Source organism: Heliangelus exortis, chromosome 3 (assembly GCF_036169615.1).
Source record: "Heliangelus exortis chromosome 3, bHelExo1.hap1, whole genome shotgun sequence".
Lineage (NCBI taxonomy): Eukaryota > Metazoa > Chordata > Aves > Apodiformes > Trochilidae > Heliangelus > Heliangelus exortis.
Window position 1 is genome coordinate 26582083 of NC_092424.1, and position 27764 is coordinate 26609846.

A 27764-nucleotide genomic window follows, 5' to 3' on the forward strand; every position below is an offset into this window, starting at 1 on the left:
AAATGCTGAGAACACCTGCCTGTGGACAGACAAATATCAAGGAAAAGTCCCATCCCTTCCTCTTAAAACCTAAAGTGACATCTTGGGGTTACATGACAGAAAAGAATGGGTGATACATCTGCATCCAGACTGTTCAAAATAAAACTGGTATTTTGGGCCCTGGGTCTTTTGTTAGCATAGCAGAATATTTAGGCACTAGTAAGATAGGCAAGAGGAACATAAAACTTTAAAGTATTAAATATCCACAAAAGTATATGAAGGATTTGACTGGGTCCCTTTATTCGGTCAAAAGGTGAATGCAAGTGTGTCATAATAAGCCAGTGTCCTGCAGCTTATTACACACCAAAAATATAGAAAATAAATGATAATCCTATCTACCTACATAAAAAAAAGGTAATTTTTAGAGAAAGTTTCTAGACTTGCACAAAATAAACTGCAAACTATCAGTTTCCATAAGAACAGCAGTTTCATATAAAGGGTGGGTCAACCTGCAAGCCAGGTCTGCTTTACCAAAAGCTCTGGAAGATTTGTGCTTGAACACTGGGGGGCCTGTCCTGCTGTCACCCAGGTGGTGAAACTCATACTGTAATCAGGACGAAGCCCTGGAGAAAGACTTCACCCCCCACCCACCTTTGCAAATAGCTTTGTGACAAGATAAGGAAAAATTAGCTCTATTAGGGAGTAACACCTTTGAAGAATTGATGTAGATATTGTATCCAAAACAGAAAACTTGATTGGGCAAGGCTATTAAAATCATAATTAAGTCTTCTCATCTGCAGTTGTCCTCCTGGCCTGATCAAAGCAGAACAGCTGATGGAGGAGCTCTTCTGTGGCCACCCTACTTGACCCAGCATCCTCCTCTCATGTCAAATCACCTGCAGTACCTCAAGCTCCTTCCCATCCCATCTGTTTTTTTTCCAGCTCTTCTGCTACCAGCCCACTACAGAGGACTCCAAAATGCAGATGAGAGGAACTACAATAGCACAAGTGTAAACAGTTAGTAGGCCTGCCACATCTTTATTGCTATGGGTTTGGCAAAGGGGCAGTCTCCACCCTCGGGTGGTATTTGAGGCAAAAGGATAATAACCATTAAGATACAAAGTGATGAACAGCAAGATTAGGAATAGCATATTTCAGAGCTCTCAGAAAAACCTGTACCTGGAAGGTACTGAAAAAGACTTGTACTTTAACGGTGGGCTTGCCTCTGACCCCAAAGTAGTGCTGTGCAGTGTGTGATGGTCCCTTCTGACCTACTGGCATGAGTGCAGTTGCTTTTCTGCCCCTGGAAGGCTAAGGCTACTACACACAGCTACCATGACTGGTGGTTCAGTTCACAGAAGTCTCACAACTAGGGTCATTCCTTGTGCAATGTTTGATGGAGATGAAGGTAAAGTGGTTTCTTGGTCAACAGTTGCAATTTCTTCCTTTTAAAGTCAGTGGGTTTTTTGTACCTGTAACCACAAAAGAAGTAAGTTAACCCAAGAGCTAATGGCTGTGTAGAAAGAGGAAAGAAACTAGAAAGCTTGTACAGATGTTATTACCATAATATTTCAAATATATCTGACAAGACTGGTAGCAACAATAATGAATAGATTTACAGGAAGAAAAGCAAACCAGTATTTTCTCTGGATTATTATGTTAACAAAGATTTAAATTTTGAAATTAATATAAGATTTTTGTAAGAAGGAGTCCCAATATTATACTCTGGATTGCAGTAGGTGCAGTATCAGTTACTCAGTACTTCAGAAATACTCCAGCTAGCACAGACTAAGCACTCTTACTAGGGATGCCCAAAATTGTAAGGTTCATCCTCTTCCTGAAAAGAAAACTCCAGAACCTCAAAAACCTCACTCAGCCCTTCAGACACACAGTAAGAGTAGGATGCACACCAAAGCCACTGCAGCTTAAGTGGCTAATCTATTTCTTTGTCTACTTTAAGCAAGTAAAAAACCCATTCATCCAACAATGCTCTGAGATGTTCAAAAGCTTCCATTGTAAAGTAGTATCCCATGCCCCAAATCAGATCTTCTTACCAAAGTTCTGTAGGAAAGGATTGTAGAGTCGATTTTTAGCTTTTTGTTTGTTTTTTTTTTTTTTAATTATAGCTGATCTAACCCTCAAGCTGGGGTCAAAATTAAAACCTCTCACACAGAACAAATTAGCTTCTCACAAAATTTACTTACAAACACCAGCATTTTCTTTGGAAATAGTCCAGTTTTTGAGAAGGATCTCTAGCCATTTTATTTGCATAATGGCACTTTATTTTCCCTTCTTTATTAAATTGACTTCCATAAGAAATATTCTATTTTTAATAAGTCCAAGAAACCTTCCTTGTTGCAACAAGCCACTCACTGTAACTCAAGTATCGTTCATTTCCTCTGCCACTGACATCTGTAACTGCAAGTCACTTACAGTTCTATAACGATTGCCCCAGCTTTAATTTCATCCATCTCCATGAAAGCAAAGCACTTGGTGCTAGTAAACCTTTTCTTAGGCTTGTAGTGTTTGAATTCAAAGAAAATAGCTGCACCTAGGATGAGAAATGGTTTAATACAGAAGTTAGCAATTATGGCCAATAGTTAGCTGAAAAGTTATCTGCCATTAAGATGCTCTACATACGCTGGGGGCATCACAGAATATATTATTATTGTAGCATCACAGAATATTTTGGGTTGGAAGGAGCACTAAAGATCATCTTGTTCCAACCACTGCCATGGGCAGGGACATCTTCCACTTGACCAGGTTCCTCAAAGCCCCATCCAACCTCACCTTGACCACTTCCAAGGATGAGACATCCACAATTTCTCTGGGCAACCTGTGCCAGTGTCTTGCCACTCTCAAAGCACAGAATTTCTTCTTAAAACCTAATTTAAACCTACTCTCTTTCAGCTTAAAGCCATTATCTTTGTAACTCTCACTTCATGGCCTTGTAAAAAGCCCCTCCCCAGCTTTCATGTAGCTCCTCAGTTACTGGAAAGCCACTTTAGAGTCTCCCTGGAGCCTGCTCCAGGCTGAACAACCCCAACTCTCTCAGTTCGTCTTCACAGGACTCTGCTTCACAGAGCAGTGCTCTGGGCTCACTCCAATGGTCCCTGTAACTTCTGTTATTTACTCAAAAGCTACATTATGATCTTGAAATGCTCACTCACGAGTGCACTCTTCCCTCAGTTACTCATCTCCAGGTAACAGTTTGATCAATGACTAAGGTTTTTATCTCTTCTCATTCCTCCTCTGTCTGCAAGCCATCACAGTGACCACTTTGAAAGAGACAGGATGCAAAGGTCTATTTTCATCCATGTCTGGATACTGAACTCTGCAGCAGCAGTTCAGGCATGGCCATTTTATTAGATCAGGAGCAGCCTTGTGTATCTACACTTTCAAAGCTCCCAGGCCCTGTTTCAGGTCTCTGATACTACATACCTTTTGTTAGTTTTTCAACATGTTTCTGAATCTCAATGTCCACATTAAAATGGACATATGTGTCCTCCTTCCTCAAAGCCACAGGAGTATCTTGTACAGGAGTCAGATCTATCCCATTCAAATCTGCAGAGAAGAAATAGTGTGAGAATGGCAGAAGCTTCTCAAACTTTAAGGTCCTGCTTTAAGAGATCAATGAATCTCTCCTAATACTGCCACAAAAAAGACAAAGTGCACCTCGGTTTTTGCCCTAATCTTAAAAAAGGGCTTCACAGTCTGTGAATTTTCTTGTTGATCACAACACAAAATCAGGTTACATTCTGACAATATTTAAGATGAAAAAAATTTGCAACTATCCCTCTTTTGATTTATAAGAGCCCATGTCTTTCTGCTTCCAGCAAAGGATTCCATTCCCTCTGCAAGCAGGACTCCAGCAGGGCTCCAGCCCTTTAGCTGAACTGGTAGAATGGGATATGCACCGAAGACTGCCCTCCACACAGGGTCTGTGGGCCACAGCTGACCCAGGTAACACCCACTTGCCCATGCCCTGCCTTGCTTTGCTGCCAACACTCCATGTGCATTTTTCCTGTCCATCCAACTAGCCCCACCACTGAAGCCACTCATCCTGCAGCTTTCTGGCATTCTGGAGGCAAAGTTCAATCCACAAGTAACTAAAGAAATGGAGCCCATATAATATAATATAATCTATAATGCAAACCTAAGGCAACACCACAAACAGAAAAATATCCCGTTTCCAGGGCTGAAAACACAAAAAGGCAGTTGCACCAGCTGGGAAAGGTAAGTCATGCTCCAGCTTCCACCCCAACCAGGTGAACTCCTCAGAAGTCCAGAGAGAAACCAAAGGCTTCACTGCTGAAAAAAAAATCTTCACAGGAAATGGAATTAGCTAAAGCTTTCTATCCATATATTCTGGCAGGTAACATTTGTGAGTTTCACTGGAATTCAAGTGCAATTCAATACTGTGACTCTTACTTCTGAACTTGTCTGTTGGAGGAAGCACTCAATCACACAGCTAACAAGTATTTTATCCCTACCTTTAGTATCCAATAGCACATCTAAAAGAGGACACATACAAGGTCACCAACACAACTGAAAATAACTAGAGGCTATTGGCTCAGCTATGAATTTTCATATGCTGAACAAATGAACATACCTCTAAAGACTAAAGATAAGCAGGTCAAGCAGGGCAGGTTAATACAAAAATCTCAGCCTTAGGCCAAGGCAATCAACCAAAACATCCAAAACAGTGAAAAATTCTAGAGTTGTCTATCCTGGACTGACAAAGAGAGAGGTTCTTCCAGATTCATGGAGGCTCACAGAAGAAAGGGGCTTTTACTTTTTTTTTTCCACTTGGGATTTCACTGCCAAGGCTTAAATACATTTTGTTATTTATTTCACTTGCAAGCTTTGCTTCTCAGCTTCGTGCCCATTCCTCTAAAATGTTAGGCTGCAGTAAGATGGATCTTTGTTTTACTAAAAAATCATTTTAATGACAGGGCAAGAATGGAGCCAGCAGGCTGTGGTTCACTGACTCCAGAAAGCTGAGTATGCATTGGGGAGTACCAGCAGTTCCAAGAGATCTGTACTTCAGATTCAGCTGAAGATTCTGGAATAGAGAAGTACAGTCTGCCAAGTCACTGACAGTCAGCTCAGAGAATGGGGAAGGCACCCCAAAGTGCACAGATAAGCACGTCTCCTGCTGTGATTCACCTCCCAGAGGTGGTGAATCTTTCAAATGCAGACTTCTTCCACACTTAACTAAAGCAGAAGCCTTAAGTCCACAATAGGAAATGCAAATACCAATACATATTTTTCCCAGCAGGATGAAAAATCAAGAAAGCTTTCAGAAAACACACTCTATAAATTAGAAATGAGAAGTCAGGAACAGAAATCATTACCCTTTACACTGACTGTGATGTAAGGATCAATGCACTGCCCAGCATCTTTCAGACCAATTTTCTCTATGTTGATGGTGAGTAATGTCATCCCGGGTTCAGATGGCAATCTGGGTAATAAAGTACCTGGAAAGAGTAAAGCATATTATTAATCCTTTGTGTAATCTTACAGCAAAGGCCTAGCTTACCCCATTACCTCTCACAGAAGATCCTGTTCTCCTTAGGAGGTTCAAAGCCCAATGATTCATATCCCAATAGTACACAGAACTATAGGAACGTCTGTACACAGACACAGAACACTATTTGACAGATTTCAATGCCCATACCAAAAACCCCAGGACTGCCTCAAGTCAAATGAATTCATAAAACACTAATGCCATGAGAACAGGAAGGAGCTTTGTTTAAAGCACTCTTTCTTACTGTCACGTAGAATAACTCATTAATGGAACTCACTTTATATTGTTTTTAAGGATTCAATTTAGGAGGCTGGATTTAATCTGCAGTTGCAGGAAGTCCAGACACTTAACCAGGAGTCTCATCCCATTTAACATGACTTGGCTCCATGTTGAACATTTAGACTGGGAGAATAAGGAGGAAAATGGCATTATTCCAAATCCCACGGGACACAAGGAAATGAAAATCTTTCGTTATCTATGTTCTACTGGTCTCTACTTAAAGGAGAAGGAAAAAAAATGTTTCCACATCACCCACATTCCCATCTGTCTTAAGGAAGCAGTTTCCAGCTCTGCATTGTGAACATTTATCATGATCAGCATAAACAAATCTTTGCAGTGCTAAGGAAGGCAGTACAACTGGCAAGAAATCCAGACTGTTCCAACTCACTAAAAGTCATGATATTCTGTCATCAACAATGGAGGAGGTTTCTTCATGGTGATTTTAATGAAAACTAGCAGGATTCAAGCCTTTCCCCAGTATAAGATGAATAAGCACCAAGAGAGAAAATGCTTAGACTCACAAGCAAGTTTGATGTGAAGTTTTGGTTTTCTAATTAGAAAAAAAAAAAAAAAAAAGTTATTTTGCTCTCAGAACCAGTGCCAGACATGATCTCTTCCAGGATCATCAGCAAGACTTGAAATCACATCTGTGATACAGGACATTTCTGTATCTCCTGTCTTGACTGCTAGCAGACTCATGAGCTCCAAGGTACCATTGTCTGCAGACACTTCACAATGTGCCACAGCAGAATTTGACTCATCATTCCAAAGTAATGGGACAGGCTTCTGACCCTGGTATGAGAAATGCTGAAGAGCAAACCTACTAGAGAACTCATTTCTGCAAAGCAGCATACACACTCAAGTTAATCTTGCTGTCTGTCTTGAACAGATGTTCAAAACCAGACTCCTGATTTCAATCTAAATGAATGTTGAAGCAAGACATCCTCTCCTTGGCAGAAAACTTTGCCATCTTTCAGTTGTCTTCCAAAAGCAGCATGCCCCCCAAAAGCTAAGAACAACTGTAAGCTCCACTTTTTCTATACATCACTCAAAGGGATTAAGTGATGGGATACTTGACAGAAAAACTGCCTGAAAGATGCACCAGACTGGCATTTATTATAAAAAAGAGCGGCTTAAGGAAAATTACTCTGTTCTTGAAAAATGTGTGAAATTGAATTAACTTTTAGAAAAGTCAAGCTCACTTCCAGCAAGTAAGAGAACAGCAGGGAGAGTCAGCCTCCAAGGAACACAGTTTCCTTTTTGCCTCAGCAGGACAAAGAGCTAATCCAGCGATGGACTGAGGCAGCTGACTGTAGCCTGTCTCAGGCAAGGCACAACCCGGGGAGGTCTTTCCCTGAAGCCTCTGGATTCATTTCACACAGGAGCCATTAGCTCACAGAACTGCTTCATGGCATAACTCTGCTAGAGCTGGGCATCATGCTGCCAGTCTGCCACCATTGCTTGGGCCCATTAGCCTTCAGCAGGCTCACACTGAGGCTTTTCATGAGCAAACTGCCAGACATTTCAGACACAGCTACAGGGCCTCATTGCCAGAGGGGGAAGGGAGCATCTGGAAAGAGATCTCTTCCTATGAGTGGTTCTTGGATAGACAAAAGTGAGCCAACCCAACAACTCACTGCCATCAAGACACAGAAGGTTGAGTCTCTCCATTCCAAAACCTGGATTCAGATAAAGGGGAAAAAGGAGCAAGTTTCCTGCTGGGTTCACAAATGGAAATGGGTCACTGAAGAACCCATTGCCAGCACAGCACTGGAATAAAGAAATACACAATCAGGAGAAAGGCAGGAATCCTTTGATATTAGAGGCAGCAAGCAGAAAGCCACTGGTCAGTTCAGCTCCATTCAGCACAGAAGCCTAACTATGTAAGAGGGACAATGGAGTGGAAAAAGGGAGTGGAAAAAAAGGGAGTGGAAAAAAGGGAGTGGAAAATCTCCCTCATGAGCAAAGGCTGAGGGAGCTGGGGCTCTTCAGCTTGGAGGAGAGGAGAATGAGGGGTGACCTCACCAATGTTTATAAATATGTAAGGAGTGAGTGCCAGGAGGATGCAGCCAAGCTTTTCTCAGGGGTGACTAACAGTAGGACAAGGGGCAATGGTTACAAACTGGAGCATAGTTGGTTCCATATAAATATTAGGAAAAATTTTTTCACTGTGAGGGTGACAGGGCACTGGAAGAGGCTGCCCACTGAGGTTGTGGAGTCTCCTTCCCTGGAATTATTCAAAGCCCACCTGCATGCCTTTCTGTGTGACCTCCTGTAGGTGACCCTGCTCTGGCGGGGGGGCTGGACTAGGTGATCTCTAGAGGTCCCTGTCAACCTCTAACCTATGATTCTATGTACACTTTGTGCACGAATTCCCACAAAATGTGTATTCCTCTAAAGAAAATCCACCTACACCTGGCTACACTGCAAATCAGAATGTACAGTAAGACTTCTAGAGAGCTATGTAAGGCACGTCACCAAATACAGCCTTCTCTTTTTCTGGTACTGAAGGCAAACAAAGAACAACACATTAGATGCCTGATACGATGATACGATGATTATTACCTAAGACTGTATTTTGAAGGATGAAACTAAGACCTGAATGAAGAACATCACAGCTACGTGAGCAAAGAAGTAACTGTATATACTAAAAGGTTATCAGACCTTCATTGGCTCCTGGGTTAGGTGAATGGTGCAATGTGATAACAATGAAGCTATGCATGTAGAAGACTATGATCACTTAGACAATACAGTTATGCACTATGAATTAAAAGCATATAGAAGCAGAGTGCAACAGAGTTCCATCAATTCAATATGGGAAGTCCTCATAAGGCTCACCCCAGAAGGCTGCAAACTGCTTTTGTTTAAGCCTCATCAGCCAGATAAAGAGCAACAGACCAACCTCCAATCAGGTAAGAAACACCAGACTAATCTTCATTCAATGGGCAAAAAAGGTTTGTTTTAAAGTAGCAAAAAACCTCCTTTGGGGCTTAGATTGTTGCAGCTATGGAGAAGTTTGCCTTAACGCAAAAAAAATCCAAGAAGTTTATTAAGTAGATGATCATGAAAAATATCAGTAAGTTCAGGAGTTGCTCTCACTTCCTTTGAAAAGAATTATCTTTCTGAGGAATAAAGCTGTTAAGACAGTATAGGCCCCAAACGTCTCATCTTTCTGATTTGGCTACCCTGCTTCTTTAAAAATGATTTAACTGTAAAATCAATCAGTCTATCATCAACCTAGATTCAACTTTAAGCACATGCACAGCTCTAATTGGTTCCACAAACATAACTATTGGCACTCTGGTAATGCTCACAGCTTTAATGATTTGCCACCATACCAAGAGTTAGCAAGAGTATACCACGGTCTCTCTGCTGTACTCTGGACAGACAGAATGCATCTTCATAAATGGATTTATCATGGTGAGTAACAAGGATCAAGACAGTAAATGTCAGCCATAAAATATCACATTACGTTATAGCCTGTTTGTTAGCTTAGAATAAACAACTGTGGGCTGTTCATCTCTACATCAGTAGAACCTGGGATCATATTCAGTACCATGCACTGCCTCAAATCTAAGGACAGAGATGCATTTTCTCCAAGCATAAGTAATGCAACACCCCAGCTTTTTTGATTATAATTCTAGTACTGGGTTTCCCTACCTGTGATCTCCTTCCTGAAACATTGTCTGCCAATCTGCCACAAAACTAGAAACTTGTTTCTTCTGCAAAGAAACTACACCAGGAATCAAAAGAACCTCTGCTGGAATGTCCTACTCTGTTACCCAGTAAACTGCCAAAACCTGAAGTTACATTAAGTCCTTCTCTACAATTTGTTGATATATCCCAATCTACAGGTGCTTTCACATAGGCAAACATTTTGAACTATCAAAAACAGAACTACTCCCTCTTCATCCTCTCAGAGCTTTGCCTTAGTCTAAGACACTATCTCACCAGATAATGCAACATAAAAATAACCATCAACAACTTATCACATCTCCAGCAAGATATGATACTCCTGGAAGGAGAAACATTGCCACAATTTAAATGTGAATGTGTCTGAGACACATCTCACAGTTAAAGGGTATCGAATGAAAACACTGAGTTTGAATAAGGAATAAAAAATAATTACCTGAGGTAGATGGTGTTACCCTCATAGGTAACCCATACATCTGTATTGCAGTAAGATAGTAATTGCTGAAAAAAAAATACAGTGGCCACCTTTGAGGTTCCCAAATACAGCATTACAGTTTGCATTATCCTGTTGCTCCTTACCCAAACTCTTCAGATCATAGGTGGAGAAAGGGGATTCTCAGAGGCAGAGCTTATACATGCTACACAGGCTGGCATGGCAAGGTTTGTGATCCTACCTGGAACTCTGGCAGGAAAAGAGTCTGGAGACCCAGCTCCAGCTCCTCCTTCCTCATCATCCTCCTCAAACTCCAAGTGTTCCTCTTCTCCAGGTGCTAAAATCTTCCTATAAACCATAAGAAAGAAGAATGAGACTGAAGATCGTTCATCCTCTGGCTTTCAACTCACAAATCAGTACCCTCTTGCAGGGGCAACATGTTTTAATGTTATTTCATACTTCTTATTACTACTACCTTTACCTATAGACTCTCACAGGAGCTCAATCCAATAGAAATCCAATAGAGTCAAAAAAAAAAGACAATAATGGCAATTCCAGAGAGAGGTAAGGAGGTACGAAGTCCTGATTTTACCAAAAGCATTTTAGTAGTACTGTGAAAAAACAGAATTAAAAAGTTTTTCAATTAGCCAGTTTACCCAAAGCTGTACTGTAAGTAGGTGCCTCTAGAAATGCTTGTGTTTCAGATGTACACCAGGTCCCAGACTATGCACACTTTCAGATATATACATGAAGTGAACCAGTTCTCTCTTACCTGAGTGGGACAGGCTGAACATCAAAGGGGAACTCCTTATTGTAAGTGAGGATATTCTTTAAGACTGCAGAAAGGGGAAAAAAATAAGAACCTAACATCCATAAACAAGCATAAACAAACAACCCTCCTCTCATATTTTAAATACTAGTACAGTCCTGATCAGAGCTTTATCACTAGAACATTCAGACAGGCTTCAGTAAACTGCAATAAACTGCATCACCACCACACCTACACAGACAGGGAAGATAAACACAGCAATAACTAAAAGCATCATGAGGAAAAGCTCCAGGTCTGGGGTAACAGTAAGAATCTTTGGTGATTACTGAAAGGAAGGTGCTGCTATTGGCCTCAGCTTGAAATGGAATGAAGGCTTCAGAAATGACACACTTCAGCACACCTGTAGGTTGCACATTCAAACAGCCACAGTGAGAGCCCAAGCATTCTGGCTACACATAGCTGAGCTGAAATTTCCTGCTTCTTCATGCACGTGGTTTACTTTTTTGTTTTGTTTGTTGCTTTTTTGGTTTACTGTGGTTTTTTTATTTTTAAATTTTTTTTTTGTGAGTCCTGTTTGGTTTTTCTGCCCCCAGATGTCTGGGCAGATTGGCAAAATTCAGAAGCGATCCAGTGCAACGTCTGACCTAGTACATTCTCCAGCTTTTGGTGGAGAACAGCTTTGCCATTTATATTGAAAACTTTCACAAATTTCAGTAATGGCAACTTTAGCTGTTATGTCTAAAAACACTCATGAGTAAAAGCACGATTTCCAAAAGCATGTGAAAGAAATAAACATGATGGCTAAAGGACCTAAAGATTTTCAAGCCAACATCTGCAGGGAGATGCACTCTCCTACCAGGGAGTATCCCAGACTGGGTAGGGAGAGAGGAGGTAGAAAATCTGAATCCTCTTGCTGAGCCTCACTTTGCAATAGGCCCTCTCAGAGCATGTTTTGGAAATTCCCCCTTAGGACTACTGAATGTAAACAAAATTGTTTTAAAGCAGTGTTAAGATTACACAGTTACTCAGGGGCACTTAAATACCAGTTATGTTTAAGGAATCACTGCCAGGCCCCTCTGCCTCTCTCCACAACAATTCAGCCAGTGCAGCAGGACACCTTCCCTGCCTCTCTTCATGCTCATATCCCTCAGCATGGGATTAATTATTAACTTACCAGACACCATCTGAATGCTACAGTGAATAAAGAATACCTCAAGAAAACCAGAGAGAAACAAACAAACAAAAAATCTTTCCTTTCTTTGCCAATCCTGATTTTTTTCTGATTTGTATACCAGTTTGGATACAAACAAAACCAGCCTGACTCTAGCTGGACACAGCCCATAAATACACAGAAAGCTTTTAGCTGCTTTCAGTGAGAGATATGACAGACAAAACTGATGCCAAGTCTCCCTCCCCGAAGACTTCTGCCCCAAGGCATCAGTGATGCAGATCTCAACTTGGCAGCAAAGAATCACAGCCACTTCCCAACAGAAAAGCAGCTGATTAATAGCAGGTAGCTTCCAGCATAGATGAGGTTCAGGAAAAGAAGGGGATTTTTATCAGTTTCAGAATTCCCCAGGTCTTGGAGAGGTACATCATACCAGAGACAGAAAGTGAAACTGCCTCAGTCAGAAAAATCTCAGTAAGGCAAGACCTCTTACAGCTCATAGACACATTCTACAGAAGCAAAAAGAAATCACAGTAGTTGTCCTCCTGTCTTGCACAGGTTAGTAAGTACCACATTCCTGTACCCAGCAAGCAGCTTCTCCTACTATGTGAATGAATTTCCCCTGCAAAAACACCCCAAACACACAACCAACCAACCAACCAAAAAACCCCAACAACAACAACAACAAACCACAAAAACCAAACAAACCACAAAAAACAAACAAACAAAACAAACAAACAATAAAAAACCAAAAAACAACCAAACCCCAAATAAACAAGCACAAAAATATCGCGTCTGACAATTCATCGCAGCCATCACTAGAGGGCACAAAATACGAGCTCAGGAAGGAGCCAGTTTCACAGCCTCAAACGCTGATGCTGTCTGGAGCCAGAGCTGAGGCTCCTCCCGCCACCGAGCTGCAGGGACCCTCCCTCTGCTTCCAGACATCCTCTGGAGGTAGGGGCTGCAAAGGGGGTGCTGAATGTTTGACTCAAACACTTCTGGAAACTCACCACACAGAATCTCCTGCCTTTTGCTGCAGAAAGCTATGAATTAAGCTTTTAAAAGCCCTTCTTCAACTCTTGCCTCATCGCCGATAGCGAGCAATTTTCCAAAGTTGCAGTATTGGAATTTACTAAAATGCCCCTTTAAACCTCATCAGGGTAAGAAGTGGATCTACAGTACTTAGCCTGGTTACTCAGTCAGTAAGAAAAAAGCAAAGCAATAAAACAATGATGCAGCAATCACCCTTTGAGGGAAGAGAAAATTCTTCTTTACACCTATCACAAGTGAGAGCTTCGGCTGATTTAAGTAAAAATAACCAGATAACAGAAAAAAACCCAGCACAATAGGTTACAATGAACAGGAACCTTCCCTGCAATATTGCCTAATTCACCCAAGCTTTAAGAGGGTGGTTTGTGCTTTTTTGGATTTTGCTTTGTTTTTAAAAACACACATCACCTCTAGAAGGAAGAGCACTTCCCCTCTGTAATGCTGATCATGAGAACAAGATTCATAGAAAGGTCTCTGTCAGTGCAACTAATGGGCTGATCCCGGCACTGTCATCTACACTTGTTTTCCAGCAGAAACATTTTTACCATTTCACATGTTCCTGTGCAGAAGCTGCTTTTTTTGTGATGTTGGACAGAATCACATTGATTTTATCAGTATTTGGCAGTCTCTTCAAAGTTTTCAAAAGAAGTTAGCAAAATGAGCAATAAGACCAGCATGCCCCAACCTGGTAAAGACCACTGTCCAGTTAAATTTTTAGTGACAGCCTATAATACCTGTACTGATGTTTTTAGAATACATAGCTCAAAAGAATTCTGATAACAGTTTCCCCAGTACAACCCAGTACCTAATTCTCTTATAATAAATACATATACACTGAGCTTGAAACTAGTTTCTTAGTGCCTAGAATTATCACACATGGACACAGGCTCATGGGATTTCCCAGCCAATCCATTTGTAATGTACATTACAACACCAGTATAAGCTTTCACAAGAAAAATATTTGTGAGATGCAGTGTGTTAGCTAAGATTTCACATAGTGTAGTTTTTAAAGAACTGTATGCATGGACTCTCCTGTAGCATTATTCTAGCACAAAAAAGCCCTTGACAAATCCTATAAACAAACAAAACTGCTTCACTTTCCAAGCAGCGTGAAAGGCAAGCCTAAGCAGAAAAAGTCAGAACCTAACAACATAAAGGGGGAAAAAAAAAGTTAAATTTTGGTTGCCATAACAACAGGCAAAGCAAATTTCTCAGCCATGTTGAAGGCTTTAGGCACAAAAGTAATTAAAACAAGCCAAATTGTGTGAATAGCTGTTTTTGTTCCACCCTAACAGAATGGCTTGACCTAACAAAGGAATTGCTTATTTGCACTGCCAGCCCAGATTTTTTTTTTAACTACTTCTATTAGAACACAGGAGAAAAGACAACATACATATTAAAACACTTCACGGTGGATTTTATGAAATGGCTGGTGCTGGCCTGATTAAGATTCCTCTCCTGCTTCCATCATTCAGTCACTCACAGAACATTTGTACAATGGAATCTAAAATGCACAGACACTAAATAACTATATCTAAATACTTAGTAATCAGCAAGCAAATGCATCAGTACAAAATAATCCCAAATCAGAGGACGAAGAGGCCAGACGTGCAATAAACAGATTGAGAAATACCTCAATACATAGTTAGACCCTTGGCTGGGTTACGGTCTTCATGGACCTAACAGTCTTGTAATGTTCACTTACTTTCCATTTTCAAGGAAGACATTAAAAGCATTTGGAGTCCATATTTTGATAGAGACATTAGGAACATCTTAATGCTGTGCTACTTAGAGAATGGGAGTGTCAAGAATTTCAGCTTATGAAATAGAAAGACTTGCATGCCCAACACTATGTTCATCCCCAACACGTTCAGTAATGATACAACTGTAACAGAAGCAAACTTAAAGAAGCTTTTGGCAGCATTAGGGAGGGTCTTCTACATCTCCTGCTCCTCAAGAACAGCAAAAGCAATAGCATTCAGGATAATTGCTTAGATGTGAAGATGATCACAAGGATGCTTAGAGAATAAAGCAGACAGTGTTATGGGAAGGAAAACATAGCAAATAAATAGATACTTCCTATGTGAAAAGGCTATTTCTGGATTGCCATAGCAAGAACTGACCCAGGATCAGTTGGGAAAAAAGCAACTTCATACAAAACACTTCAAAGACTGACTTGCATTTTCACTTTGACTCTTAACTTCACTAGTCTGGTAGCATTATTGTGGTAGGTTACAGGTGATTGGCTACTGTGAGCACAAGTCAAGTATTTTAATATTATCTTAGGCTGCATCAAGAGAAGCGTGGCCAGCAGGTCGAGGGAAATGATTCTCCCCCTCTACTCTGCTCACGAGACCCCACCTGGAGTACTGTGTCCAGTTTTGGAGCCCCTTTTACAGGAGGGACATGGATGTGCTGGAGTGTGCCCAGAGAAGGGCCATGAGGATGATCAGAGGGCTGGAGCACCTCTCCTATGAAGACAGACTGAGAGAGTTGGGGTTATCCAGTCTGGAGAGGAGAAGGCTCCAAGGAGACCTTATTGTAGCTTCCAGTATCTGAAGGGGGCCTACAAGAAAGCTGGAGAGGGACTTTTTAGGATGTCTAAGGACAGGACTAAGGGGAATGGATTCAAACTAGAGGAGGGCAGATTTAGATTAGGTATTAGGAAGTTCTTCACCATGAGAGTGGTGAAATACTGGAACAGGTCGCCCAGAGAGGTGGTAGAAGCCCCATCCCTGGAAGTTTTTAAGGCCAGGCTGGACAGGGCTCTGAGCAACCTGATCTAGTGGGAGGTGTCCCTGCCTATGGCAGGGGGATTGGAACTAGATGATGTTAAAGTTCCGTTCCAACCCTGAAGATTCTATGATTTTCAGAAGAAAAAATTAATTTCATGCTGCAAGGAGGAAGACCACAAAGTGTTGAAATTCAGTTCCAATAACAAATGTGTGGGTATATTTTCCAACAGATTATACACTGTACTAGTGATAGCTTAAACCATTCTTTTGTGTGAGGAGTAGCAGCACCCAAAGAATTACTTATTTGAGAATAAAGATGAATACATTATCTGAAATGTTAGGGCTACTATACTTCAAAGTGACCCACATTACATTCCTTAATACACTTCAGGTTTTGTCTATGTGGCAACAGATATTTGGAAGAACCACCTAAGCCCAACATTGCTGCCAAACCACACTGTGGTCAATCAGCATTCATGACGCTGCCTTATTTTCCACTGTAACGATAAATGTCACTTAAGATACAAAGATACTACTTACTTGGTTCCAACTTCTTCAGATCCTCAAGCTTAAATTCATCCTGTGATTGGTTGGACTAGGACATTACAAAGAAAGAGTTAGAGTTTACTGTTCACCTTCCCCTAAGACTGAGCTACCACAGCTTAGAATAAGCATGCAAGGTGCTTCCTTTGTTCAAGTGAACTAAGTTACTTCAAAGCTGTCTTAAAAAAAACCAAACAAAAGCTCCCCAATAGAGGAGGAGGTTCAGCAGAAAGTACATTACTTCTCATTTATTGACAACAAACTTATCCCACATTCCAAGCTCTAATCTAAGATAAATATTTTTAAAACAACTAGTTAGTCTTTCATACTTATTAGACATAGCAACATTAAAGCAGAAGGACTCATTTGAATTCTTCCCCAGTCAAGTTAATCTGTAGCAAGATAGCTCTAACACTGCACTGCAAAATGATATTCTGACAAGAGCATTCAAAACATTCAAAAGCATTCAAAAGGTTCAAAACACATGTCCAACTTGTAACTGTAACAGAAATTAAAGTGTATAGGAGGAGCTTGACAAAATACTGAGCTAAGAGCTCACTGCAAATGGAAGAGAGATTCCCATCTCTCCCTCACCAACTCTGATGGTTCAATTCCCTCATCTGACCTGTAGTATATGTCTGCTTCACAGTACGACTATTTGACTCACCAATTTAACAGAAAAGTTTTCAATTTCTAGTTCTGAGGTAGTTCACCAACACTCTGACAAGCTGAACTAGTCTATTCTGAGATGACAAGTGGCAGAGCTGGAATAATAGAAGTGGTACAAACAAGAGGATTGACACTGTACATCCTCTTTTAGGCAGAGGGCAAGGTCTTACCTATTGCATCATTGCACCCTTGGCATCTCTTAAGATTACCCATTGTTTTCAACATTTCTTTAAGGCCCAACAGGTTTTTTTCTTGATTTTGCCCAAGTGTCAACAGGGACCTTCGGCCAGACTACAGAGAGAGTAAAGCAGCTATAACCACACTGTTAGAAGAATGCAAAAAGATGATCACACTCACTAACTGCTTTAATCTCTGCTAAGAAACCATAAAACTGAATCAAGTAAAACACTACCCAAAGTGAAGTGGATGAGCAGTTCTAGTGTCCTATCACAAAGTTATAAAAACTCTACCCACACTCTGTAGGATATTTGTCTCATTTCCCTTTTGCTTTGGGGATAAGACTATGCTGAGATAAAAAGAAATTCAATTCTGTGACACCTACTTTCAGTTCAGAAAGAAAAAAAAACAAAAACAAGAAAAACCCCAAACAAAACAAGCCAAAGAGCAGCTCTTAAATAATTATTTTCATGCAATTGCCTAAAGTACCGCCACTTTTCATGATGGCTGCAAATTAATCTTTATTCTATGCACACATTCTTCTTCATGCCCTACTGTGATTTTATGAAGCAGCTGAATTACTGCAAGGGTCACTCTGGGAATTGTTTTACCCTTGCACACAGGTTAGGAAGAAAAACTAATCAATTCTGAAGGAGGAAAATGAGGCAAAGAAGCAAAGACACAAAAACTGCAGTTAAATTCCTGTACAAACCCTAACACATGCTAATATAAAGCAATTGAAGGCTTTTAAGGCACCGCCTGGGATATCATGTTGACAACCTGGAGAGTCCAAGTGTTCAAGGGTTTGTTCACCTTGTTTGCAGAAGTTCTAGTTATGACTAAAGACGCTAAACTAGCTTTAAAAAGATCTACAGTTACCTTTCACTATATTATGAAGTCACACAGGAAAAGGAGCTATACCTGTAAAGCTGCACTTCTCAGTTCCAAGCATGTTGCAATTTTAGCTATGGTTTTCTGAAAGAGAAAAAAACCCCAAAACTTCATTTAGTACTGAAATGGTATTCTTCCATATTCACATTTTTTTAAAAATCTAAGTATGAACAATTGCTTTTTCTTCCAAAGATTTCAGCTCTGTTATTTGGTACCAGGTAATTCAGCATCGAAAGCATTTTTATACACAGTATCTTCTGAAAGTGCAACAGATAAAACAGACATTTGCCACTTAACTCCCTCCTGCAGCTCATGAACACAGATGGGGGTCATTCACTCAGTAGAAGCTGTTATAAAGCCTACCACATCATACATTGTTTATAAACTCAACTGCTCTGAGGTGATAGGGGAAAGAAAGAAAAATTCAATTCAAACCAACCAGTGTATCACCTTCTGAGAACTTGAGTGTTTTGTTCTAATTTGCTTTTAGGAGTCATGCCCACAGTTCTTCTATCAGGTTTACAATCTCAGAAGACCAGTAACTTCTGAGGAGGGATGTCTTGAAGCCACTATCTCAACACTGAAAAACACGGTCTGCTTTTGTGGATTTTGGTGGGAGAGCAAATATAAAGCTGGATTATCTCTCTTTCTAGTTTTATAATTTTAAGATGCCTAAAAGCTGAGTGAAGCATCAATTAGATTCTTCGTTCCAAATTTGTCAGTTATGTAAGATACCTCTCAACAGAACTGTGTAGTAGTATCTCATTTTTATTTAAAAACGTAGAACAAAGGGTCTACAAACAGAGCATCACTTAGTTGGAAGACAGCGCTACTTATGCTTCTACGTCTCACAAAGTAAGAAGCTCCAGCAACAATCATGGTTTGACTACTACCAGCTGAAAAAATAACAGGAATTCAGACTCCTGTAGCTGATATCAAGTGGACACAACTGCATGGTTTATTTTACCTTGCTTGACAATCTCAAGTTTGCTCATTAACTAAGTTTTTAATGAATAAAAAATAAGTCTACCTACAGAGATCAAGGCCAAATTGCCTTGATTCAAAATGCTCTGTGAACAAGAAAAAATAGCAATAGGGCAAGAAAAATAGCAACAATGAAGCCATAAAGAAAAGCAGGTTATTTTCAAAATAAGATTTCCCCTCAGAAGGAAGATAACAGTTGAAATATGCACCTGTAACTCATTCTCTGCTTTTAAACCAGGCAGTATAGAAACAGATCCCTCGAAGCTGGATGCAAGGGGACAAAAAGACTTTGTAGAGCACAACTCTAGCAACAAAGAGCTTCAAGAGTATGGGCACTTTGCAAGTTACATGCTATCAGCCAAAAGCCAAAACTTCCTTTAGAGGAGATTTACAGTTTAGGGCTCCAAGGGGTTTGTTAACAGCAGATGAAAAACATGCATGCTTTCACAGCTACCTTCCCCAGTCATCTGCCTTCACTCTCCTGGACTCAAATTTCACTAAGAACCATTTCTCCATCGGCTCCTGGACCACCACTTATTCCTTAAATAGGCTGGGCTAAAAGCAAAGTGACTCTGGTTTCAATGCACCTTACACCACACTGAAAGTTGAAAGAGTCCAGGAGCTGAATCGTAAGTACATCAGAAAACCTCAAATGCAAAGCCAACAGCTGGAGCATGTAAAAGCCTCAGATACCTGATTTTCATCTGCCACCAGTGATTCATCAAAGCTGTTCTCCTCAAATGGTATCTCATTTTCAAGGCTGTTACAAAATGGCACTAGCCCAAACTTTACATCTTCATAGTTTATTTTACTGTACATTGTATGGAGGTCTTACTAAAAATTCAGTTCTTTTGGCAGCTTCCAAGAAAGCAGCAAGTGATATGTCTTAGCAATGGATGCCCATTGTTCCCTCCTCTGCCCAGGATGTAGCATGTGCAGCAGTGTGCTGTTTGGGAATTTCAATATGAAGCAGCATGGACCATATGCTTGCACAGCTCCATTTCTGTGGAGGTTCGTTTTGTAGTCTAGGTTCAGCTCCCCCCAATAAATTCTGCTACATAACAGAGATCCATAACTGGCTCTCCAGCATAACTTGGAAAACCATAGATGTTTTTAAAAAGAAAGGAGTACATACAGTTCTGAATTAATTTTGACACCCTCTGACCCACACTGCACACATGGGTTTGTGGATTTTATGTACCTTCAAACTGGATGGGAGGACACCAGGTAGTACTACAGAAGCAGATTCTTAGTCCCTAGCATGAGAATCTGCCAAATCAGCTGCAGTTTAACAAAAACAATATTTTGCTTTTGTTAAAGCAAAGATCTCAAATCTTAGGTTTGAGAACTTCTGGAAAGATACTTTTGCAAAGGTTGAACCTTAAAGAGGAAGGTGTGAAGTAAAAGAAAGTAATCCAGAGGTTCACTAGGGTTTAACTACAGATCCACCATTTGCAAAAACCCAGCAGTTCCAATGGTTTGAGTGTTGACTGCTGAACAAAGAGCACGCCCATTCCATGTTAGATCAACATCCTTCTGACTGTGCCACAGTGAGAGGGCTATAAATTCACAGGGTGCCAGTACAGTCTCAGTGTCTCACCACAGTATCAGAATGTGTGAGCAGACTTGCACATGGCTCTTCCCCTCCCAGTGCCACATGAAGATTTAAGCCCACACTGTAAATGAGGTAGCAAGACGCACTGCTCAACACCTATCTTCTTTGTCAATTCACCAACATGTTCAGCAATGCCCCTGTTTCCAGTCCTGCTGATTCATAACTGCATACTCTTAAAACTGCCTGAACTAGGCACTGCCCAAACAGGACAAACAGCAATACAAAATGTGTGTCCTCTGGCTCCTGGGGGCTGAAGGGCAATAATGCCTCTTGAAACATATTAACTGAACAGAGTTTGGGAGTCTTAAAATAGTAAAGAATAGGTTTTATATGGAATTTGTTAAATTATGGCAAGCTCCCAGCAGGCATTATTCATAACTATTTTTTTGAGGGACCACACCCAACCCAAAAGTTAAAAATGCAGCTAAACACTGCTATCATTTTCAGCTGCAATTGTCCCACGCAAAGGCTCATTTCTGCAGCAGGGAAAACATTCTGCACCTCATTAGAGACTGAAGCCATAATTAACTTTGCTAGTTTAAAATAGTTAAGATTCATTACTAGAAAGGGAAAAAGTCAGTTGATCTCATAGTAAAGGTTTCTTCAGTGCAGTTGTGTAATAACTGTGCTAACTGTAATGCAGTCAAAGATGTTAGCATAAATACAGAGCCAAAGCAGAGTTTGGCTTTAAAGAGAGATCCAGGCTGTTAGGAGATGAGCAGTTTAATGAATCATGCTAAGACTGTTCAACAGTACTCTTACTCCAGCAAGTTACCATAGCATAAAAAAGCATGATTTTCTAATATGGCATGAAACTCAACCTCGCACAAACACAGTTACTCAAGAAGCAACAACTGTGGTTACAAGAGGGCTTTAAAGGTCAAATTTATAGCTGGAGGCAAGCTGACAACACAATTGGAACTTTTCATGTAGCAAAACACAGGGGCTGATCATGAATGAAGATGCTATTTTTAGAGACTGAAGGTAAAATAAAGAACAGAACTATGCAGATGTTAAGACCATTGTAAATCCACCAGTATGTGTATCTGTTAATATTCCATATATGCAACTTCCAGGTGATGAAACTGTTGTAAAGCCTCCTTAAAGCTGCTGCAGGGTCACCAGATTTAAACACAATGACTGGTAGTTTACAGTACTTCAAATTCACTATCATTCAGTGAAGATTCCAGTACTGTTAATTATCCTAGTCTAGTCTAGCCTAGTCTAGTCTTTTCCTTGTAGCTGTAAAGCAAGTATTTTTCTCCTGATCCAGAGGAATTGCTGATGTAATTAATCTTCTCCACAGAGTAAGAAACAATGACAGCATCATAGTAGTTGTCAGCAGGATGTATGGTCCTTTAGAAAACACCTAACTGTAAACGTACACAAAGACTGAAATGAGGATAGATCAAGCAACTGGAAATCATAATTAGCTTCACAGCCTTGCCTTCTCCAATCTATGAAATTCTTTGCACAGCCTTGGGCAGTAATACCAGACAAGCAAACCTCAATGTTTACACACTGTTCTACATTTAAAAAAAAAAAAAAAAAAAAAGAGTTGGCTGTTGTAAGACATACAGAACCTCTGAAAGATAGTAGGGGAAAGAGACTTTCTGGAACCATGGTGAAACAAAATGCTGGTGACTTTATTGGCAGAGACTTAGTTGAACAACAGTAGCTGTTTTGGTATGCAGATTTGGTATGCAGAGGGTGGCAAGAGAGAAGAAACACTTGTACTTAACCAAACTGCTTGAAAACCCAGAAGCATGCTAAACTCTATTCCTGCACACCAACTGAATGGCACTATCACTAGATTATACTGGCCAAACTTGTGCAGAAAAAGGGAAGACCAGAACAGCAAGAAGTTTAACATCAGACTAAAAGATTTGGCTGCACAGAGGTTTAAGTGTTTCTTTCGAAGCAATAGCAAGCCTCTTATCTTGTTGCAATTTTTGTTCCTTTAGGTAGAAAAGGGAAAGAAAATATTCTCTCAACAAAACATTGGGGAATTTGGCAGTGTCTGTGGCTAATGAAATAGGCACCACTATTTGATAACCAGGTTCAAAGTTGCAGAGCATCAGACCCTTGCTGATCTGCAAAGAAAAGCAGGTGATATGTCAATCGCTTTTGTAAGATACACCAGCTTTAAAAACAGGTATCACTCTGCAAAGATTCAAACCTTCTACTCATTTTTCCTTTTCAGAAGACTGTCACCTTAAGACATGATTGTATTTGTGCATTTCACATCTGAGGCCAGTTATCTCTACTTCCTCAGCCCCCCAGGCCTTCCCCTCATGGCTGACCTCACTCTTTTCCACAATCTGGTCCAAGGTCCTTTCCACAAGTTTCAGGGAACATCTGGAAGCAAAGCCCTGTGTGGTTCTGCTTCCCATACTCACAGGAGATGATGTCTCCAGAAGTGAGATGAACAGCTTCACCTTAATGAAGTAGCTGTATTTTCCAAAGGATCCACAGAAGGGAAACATGCTATAAGGAAGACTATAGCCGAGAATGATGAAGAAAGCTACCAGTAAGGGAGAGAGAGCAGAAGTAATCAAAGAGTAAACAGACATCCAACATGAACAAGGCTCCCAAGCCTTCCAGTCAGGAAAAATGGACCCAATTCTTCTCCCAGATTATGACTGTTCAAAGTGACCATGAGACTTGTCTCCTTTGCAGAGGCAAAAAAACCATGGAATACTGGCTCTTTGCTTTTCTTACTGGTACATGTCAAGAAAACAGTTTACAAACCACTGCCAGTCTCTGTGCAAAGGTGTACTTCTTTGTAATGAGTTTCTTTAAACACATCAGGCTCATCTTCAGTTTCTGTAGTCAGGACCTGTTTTCAGGACCAACATTTCAAAACAGAGATTCTCTGTTACCATAGGTGGGATTCTGGGCTACTCAGGCCCAGAATCAGGCCTGAGTCCATCCTCAGGCAACGGCATCGCTCAAACAAGCAGTCTTATGACTTGGAAACGTGGAATTTTTTATTCCTAAGAAAAAACATGCCTCTAAGCAGGACACAAAAAAATCACCAAGGCCTCATATTTCTGATAGAGAGATCTTACTCTTCTGCAAATGTTTGATTGTATGAGATCTCAGCCAGCATTTTCATAGAATCATAGAATCACCATGGCTGGAAAGGACCTTCAAAATCATCAAGTCCAACTGCCAGTCCTACATCACCTTAACCACTAAATTATCTCCTGAAGCATGCATCTACCTGTTTTTTTAACACCTCCAAGGACGGTGACTCCACCACCTTCCTGAACAACCAGTTCCAATGCTTCATCACTCTATCAGCGAAGAATTTTTTCCTAACCCTCCCCTGGCACCACTTGATCCCATTTCCTCTTGTCCTATCTCAAGTCGCCAGGGAGAAGAGGCCAACTCCCACTTCACCGCAGCCTCCTTTCAGGTAGCTGTAGGAGCAATAAGGTTTCCCCTCAACATCCTCTTCTCCAGGCTGAACAGCTACAGCTCCTTCAGCCTCTCCACATAAATCTCTCTCCAGACCCCTAATCAGCTTGGCTCCCCTTCTCTGCACCCTCTCCAGTACCTCTACGTCCTTCCTATACTGCAGCACCCAAAACTGCACACAGTGCTCAAGGTGCAGCCTCACCAAGGCTGAGTGCAAGGGTAAGATCACCTCACTGGCCTTGCTAGTCACACTGTTCCTGATGCAGGTGAGGATGCTGTTTGCCTTCTTGGCCACCTGGACACAGTGTTAGTTCATGTTCAGCCAGCTGTCCATCAGAACCCCCAGGTGATGACCCTCTCTGCTGGGCAGCTCTCCAGCCACTCCTCCCCAAGCCTATAGGGCTGGTGGAGCTTGTTGTGGCCAAAGTGCAGGAGCCAACATGAGGCCTTGTTGAAACTCATACTATTGGCCTTAAATTCTCTAAAATCCTGTCACAGAATTTTATTAATATGATGCTGAGACAAGAAACAGCCTTTTCAACTAAGGGGAGAGAGGAAAGAGTACAGTAATTCCAATATTTTGTAAGATTATAAACAAAACATTCTAAGAGACTAGTAGGGAGTGTTCTGCCTGGACCCTTCCCAGTCAGGTGTTACATGTTAAGATAACAGCCTCCACACACACCTTCCATGTCTGCAGTTCAAGATGTTTTGTATTCAGACTTCACAACATGAATTGTTCAAAAGTTGTATAAGCAAGTCATCAAAAGGTCACACAAGAAAAGAAACTTCCACTTATGAAGGACTGACCAACATCCATGACATTCAATATTGCACAGCAAAGCATCAGTCACACCCAATGACAGCAACTGTTTTAGCCATGCTGGGCTCTGTGTATCTTGAGGGAGCTAAAAAGGTCTCATAAAGTTCTGGTCTGCAGAACACCAAGAATCATAACAGACGTCAACATCTACAAGTCAAGCTCCTTGACAGAGCAAACAGCAATACTCACCTTTTGATCTTCAGTGAATTCTGAGTTGTTGTGCTGAGACTGTGCCTCTTTTTGTAGATGCCTTGCTAATCTGGATGGAGGGAAAAGAAAATTGCAGCGTGGGAACACAAAACAGAAACAGAGATACCCCTGTCAGCCAGATCCACAGACTGCTGCTCCAAACAGTTTTTTTGTTTTCCTTTGTTTTTTTAACAAAGATTTCTATAACCAGAGTAGGTCATACTTAAAAAAAATCCAAAACAAAAAAAGACCCCAAACAAATAAGCAAACAAAAAAAACCCCAGAAGATGAACAAAGTATGCAACTACATTAGGCAGGACACAGTACATATATAATGTCTCCTGAAGGGTAAGAACAGGTAAGAAGGTCCTTCTATCCAACAGCCCCATTTATAAGCACCGAATTCTTTCCTCTCCCCACCCCCTTATTTTATAGCAGAAAACCCACACCCCCCTTGAAAACCCAGTGTGGTACAAGCCCACATGCATTTCCCAGGGAGAGTTTGAGGCAAGTTGGGCTGGCAGGAGGTGTGGGTGCAGGCACCCCAAGTGACAGCTGCAGTCCCTGGCAGTGCTGGAAGGCAGGCACAGGGTGGCCTGGCAGGCTGCCAGGGCGTATCGGCTCACATTTGCGCCTGTCAGCATCACACACAGAGCAGAGACCCACCCCTTGTCACCACGGAGACAGGAGTACCACGGGGGTTTGGAAAGGAGCAGTAGGCAAACAGCTCAAGAAAGTAAAAGGAAGCAAGAGAGGGAAGCAATGGGAAGAGTTACATTTTCCATCTGGGGAGGAAGGAGAACATTAAACAGGCAAAATCTCTGAGCAGTTGTTGCCATTCCCTGTAAATAATAATAATATTTTTTTTTTAAAAAAAGGCCAAGGGTAAGAGGATACAGAGGACTGAGGGGAAACACAAGGACAGCAGAAGTACTCAGGGCATTGCAAATACACCTCTGCCTGGAATCTCACAAGTCAGCATTGTTAAAGGGATTCAGCTTCTCACAACCACTGCAGTGGGCATCAGAGTGGTTTGTTTTGGTTTTTTTGGGGAGGAGGGTTTTTTTTTAAATACATACACCGAAACAGATTACTGTCAATGCCTGTGTCAGAAACAAAAATCAGAATTCAATTATTCCTTTGCTTCTCCTAAAAATCAGCTCTTTTAACTAGCACTAGTGAAAAACAACCAAACAGGACAAGGTAACTACACTACACAGTGGTGTTGTCCCCCTTGATAAATGGGAAAAATAGCAGCTAAGAAAAGACATTTGAACTCACATGTACAATCCTTGCCTATCACCCTAATGATATGACATACAGAACATGTAGAAAAGACATTTAAAAGTAATGATTTAAGAAAATATATCGCCACAGCAGCAACATGCCACCCACAACAGGCAGCATCACAGTATTAACATTTCTGCAACCATCAGTAACACAACTGTCCTTCCATTTGTCACTAACACAGAAAACCCACCCTAATCCAGATAAACCCATCTGGCATCCCACTTGAAGCTTGTTCAAAGGTGGATCAGTCCAAGTTCCACAGAAGAGGACATTCAACAGGAAAGGCACTGCCAACAGTTCTGAGGGCTCCTGTGTGAGTAAGCACCTGAATGAACAAGGGGTAATCTTTGCACCAAGCTTCCTGCACCTCCAGGAGCAGCATAAAGACCCGGGCAGACATAGGTCCCCCTGGACATGAGAGGCAAATAAAGTCAGCAAGCATTAAATCTATGGACTGAACTAGCTTAGACTGGGGAAAATTTTAATCAGAGTCAGCAAGCTCACTGTAACCAGCTTCTCCCCAGCCTCCCTGTGTTGATCAATACAGACCTTGCCAACGTCAGCAGCACCTGGCCAACTGCAGCAACACACTTGTTTGTTCCTGCCACCTTAGGTTGCCATTTGAGAAAGCAACAGCATAAAGCCAGGCTGTTATGTCTCTCCAGACCTACAGGTATACATCTCACCCCGTGCTTATTTGCAGTTTCTATAGATTAAGATAGCTATTAACTTACATAAGCTATATCTACAAGAAGCAGATAGGCACACTGAAAGGTTCTGCTCCTTCCTAGAAAATATCTTCCCTTTAATCTTCTCTCCCTTTTCTTCTTCTTTCTGGAATTACAGCATTCATCCACTGATGACTACTCTATTCAGTAGAAACTGATAAGACTTGCAAGAACAGCTTACAATACACAAGAAGAGCTTTCTTACAAAGACACTGCTCCAAAGCTGGAATAAAGCAAGAGGCCTGAGACCAGTTCTTGTCTGACACAAACTGATTCTGGAAGGAAGGGAACAAAAGTTATACACTGAGCTATTAACAAATATTTAATGGCCTTACTTCTCAATGAACCAAACTTAGAATGAGAAGCTTGAAGACTTTTCATTCTGAAGAGACATAATTACAGGAAACTGACTGCTGAGACTGCCAAGACCATTTAAAGCATTAGGATACTACTGGACTCCCCATAGGTGTCCACACATGGACTGTTCTTAAAAGTTCCTTCTTTTACTTTCTAATGATGTTTTTTTTTTCTCCTGAGATACATATAGAGAAGAGCACTTCTTTTCATCCCTGTGCTAAGGTTTGTCATAATAACCTGCCCTTCTCTAAAAACCATCAGCAAACTGCAAATAACTTGCATCATTCTGTCTGGTGAGTGAATGAAATAATGACATTATAGCATCTCATGACCATGCTGTACCCAGCCAGCAGCTTAGTTACACTGAATGGCAACTGAACTAGTAGCCAGTGTGACTACAGCCCACAACTTGAATAGCCCTGAATAGTGCTGGAAG

The 27764-nt window shown here is 41.1% G+C and overlaps 1 protein-coding gene across 7 annotated transcripts in view; it reads right to left on the bottom strand.

Moving 5' to 3' along the window:
• Window positions 1-253: 253 nt before the first annotated feature.
• AIDA (axin interactor, dorsalization associated) overlaps window positions 254-27764 on the bottom strand; it is a 28987-nt gene continuing 1476 nt past the window's right edge. For 2 of the 7 annotated variants that reach the window (XM_071739736.1, XM_071739734.1), the window contains exons 2-10: window positions 24954-25023; window positions 17950-18003; window positions 16180-16234; window positions 10687-10777; window positions 10156-10262; window positions 5337-5459; window positions 3421-3543; window positions 2413-2530; window positions 254-1451 (exon numbers count right to left, since the gene is read on the bottom strand). In XM_071739736.1, the coding sequence (XP_071595837.1) occupies window positions 1355-1451; window positions 2413-2530; window positions 3421-3543; window positions 5337-5459; window positions 10156-10262; window positions 10687-10777; window positions 16180-16234; window positions 17950-18003; window positions 24954-25023 (838 nt within the window). In that variant the 3' untranslated portion in view covers window positions 254-1354. Of the gene's footprint in view, window positions 1452-2412; window positions 2531-3420; window positions 3544-5336; window positions 5460-10155; window positions 10263-10686; window positions 10778-16179; window positions 16235-17949; window positions 18004-24953; window positions 25024-25729; window positions 25796-27764 lie in introns of all 7 variants that reach the window. The other 5 variants (XM_071739733.1, XM_071739732.1, XM_071739735.1 and 2 more) reach the window with 5 other exon arrangements.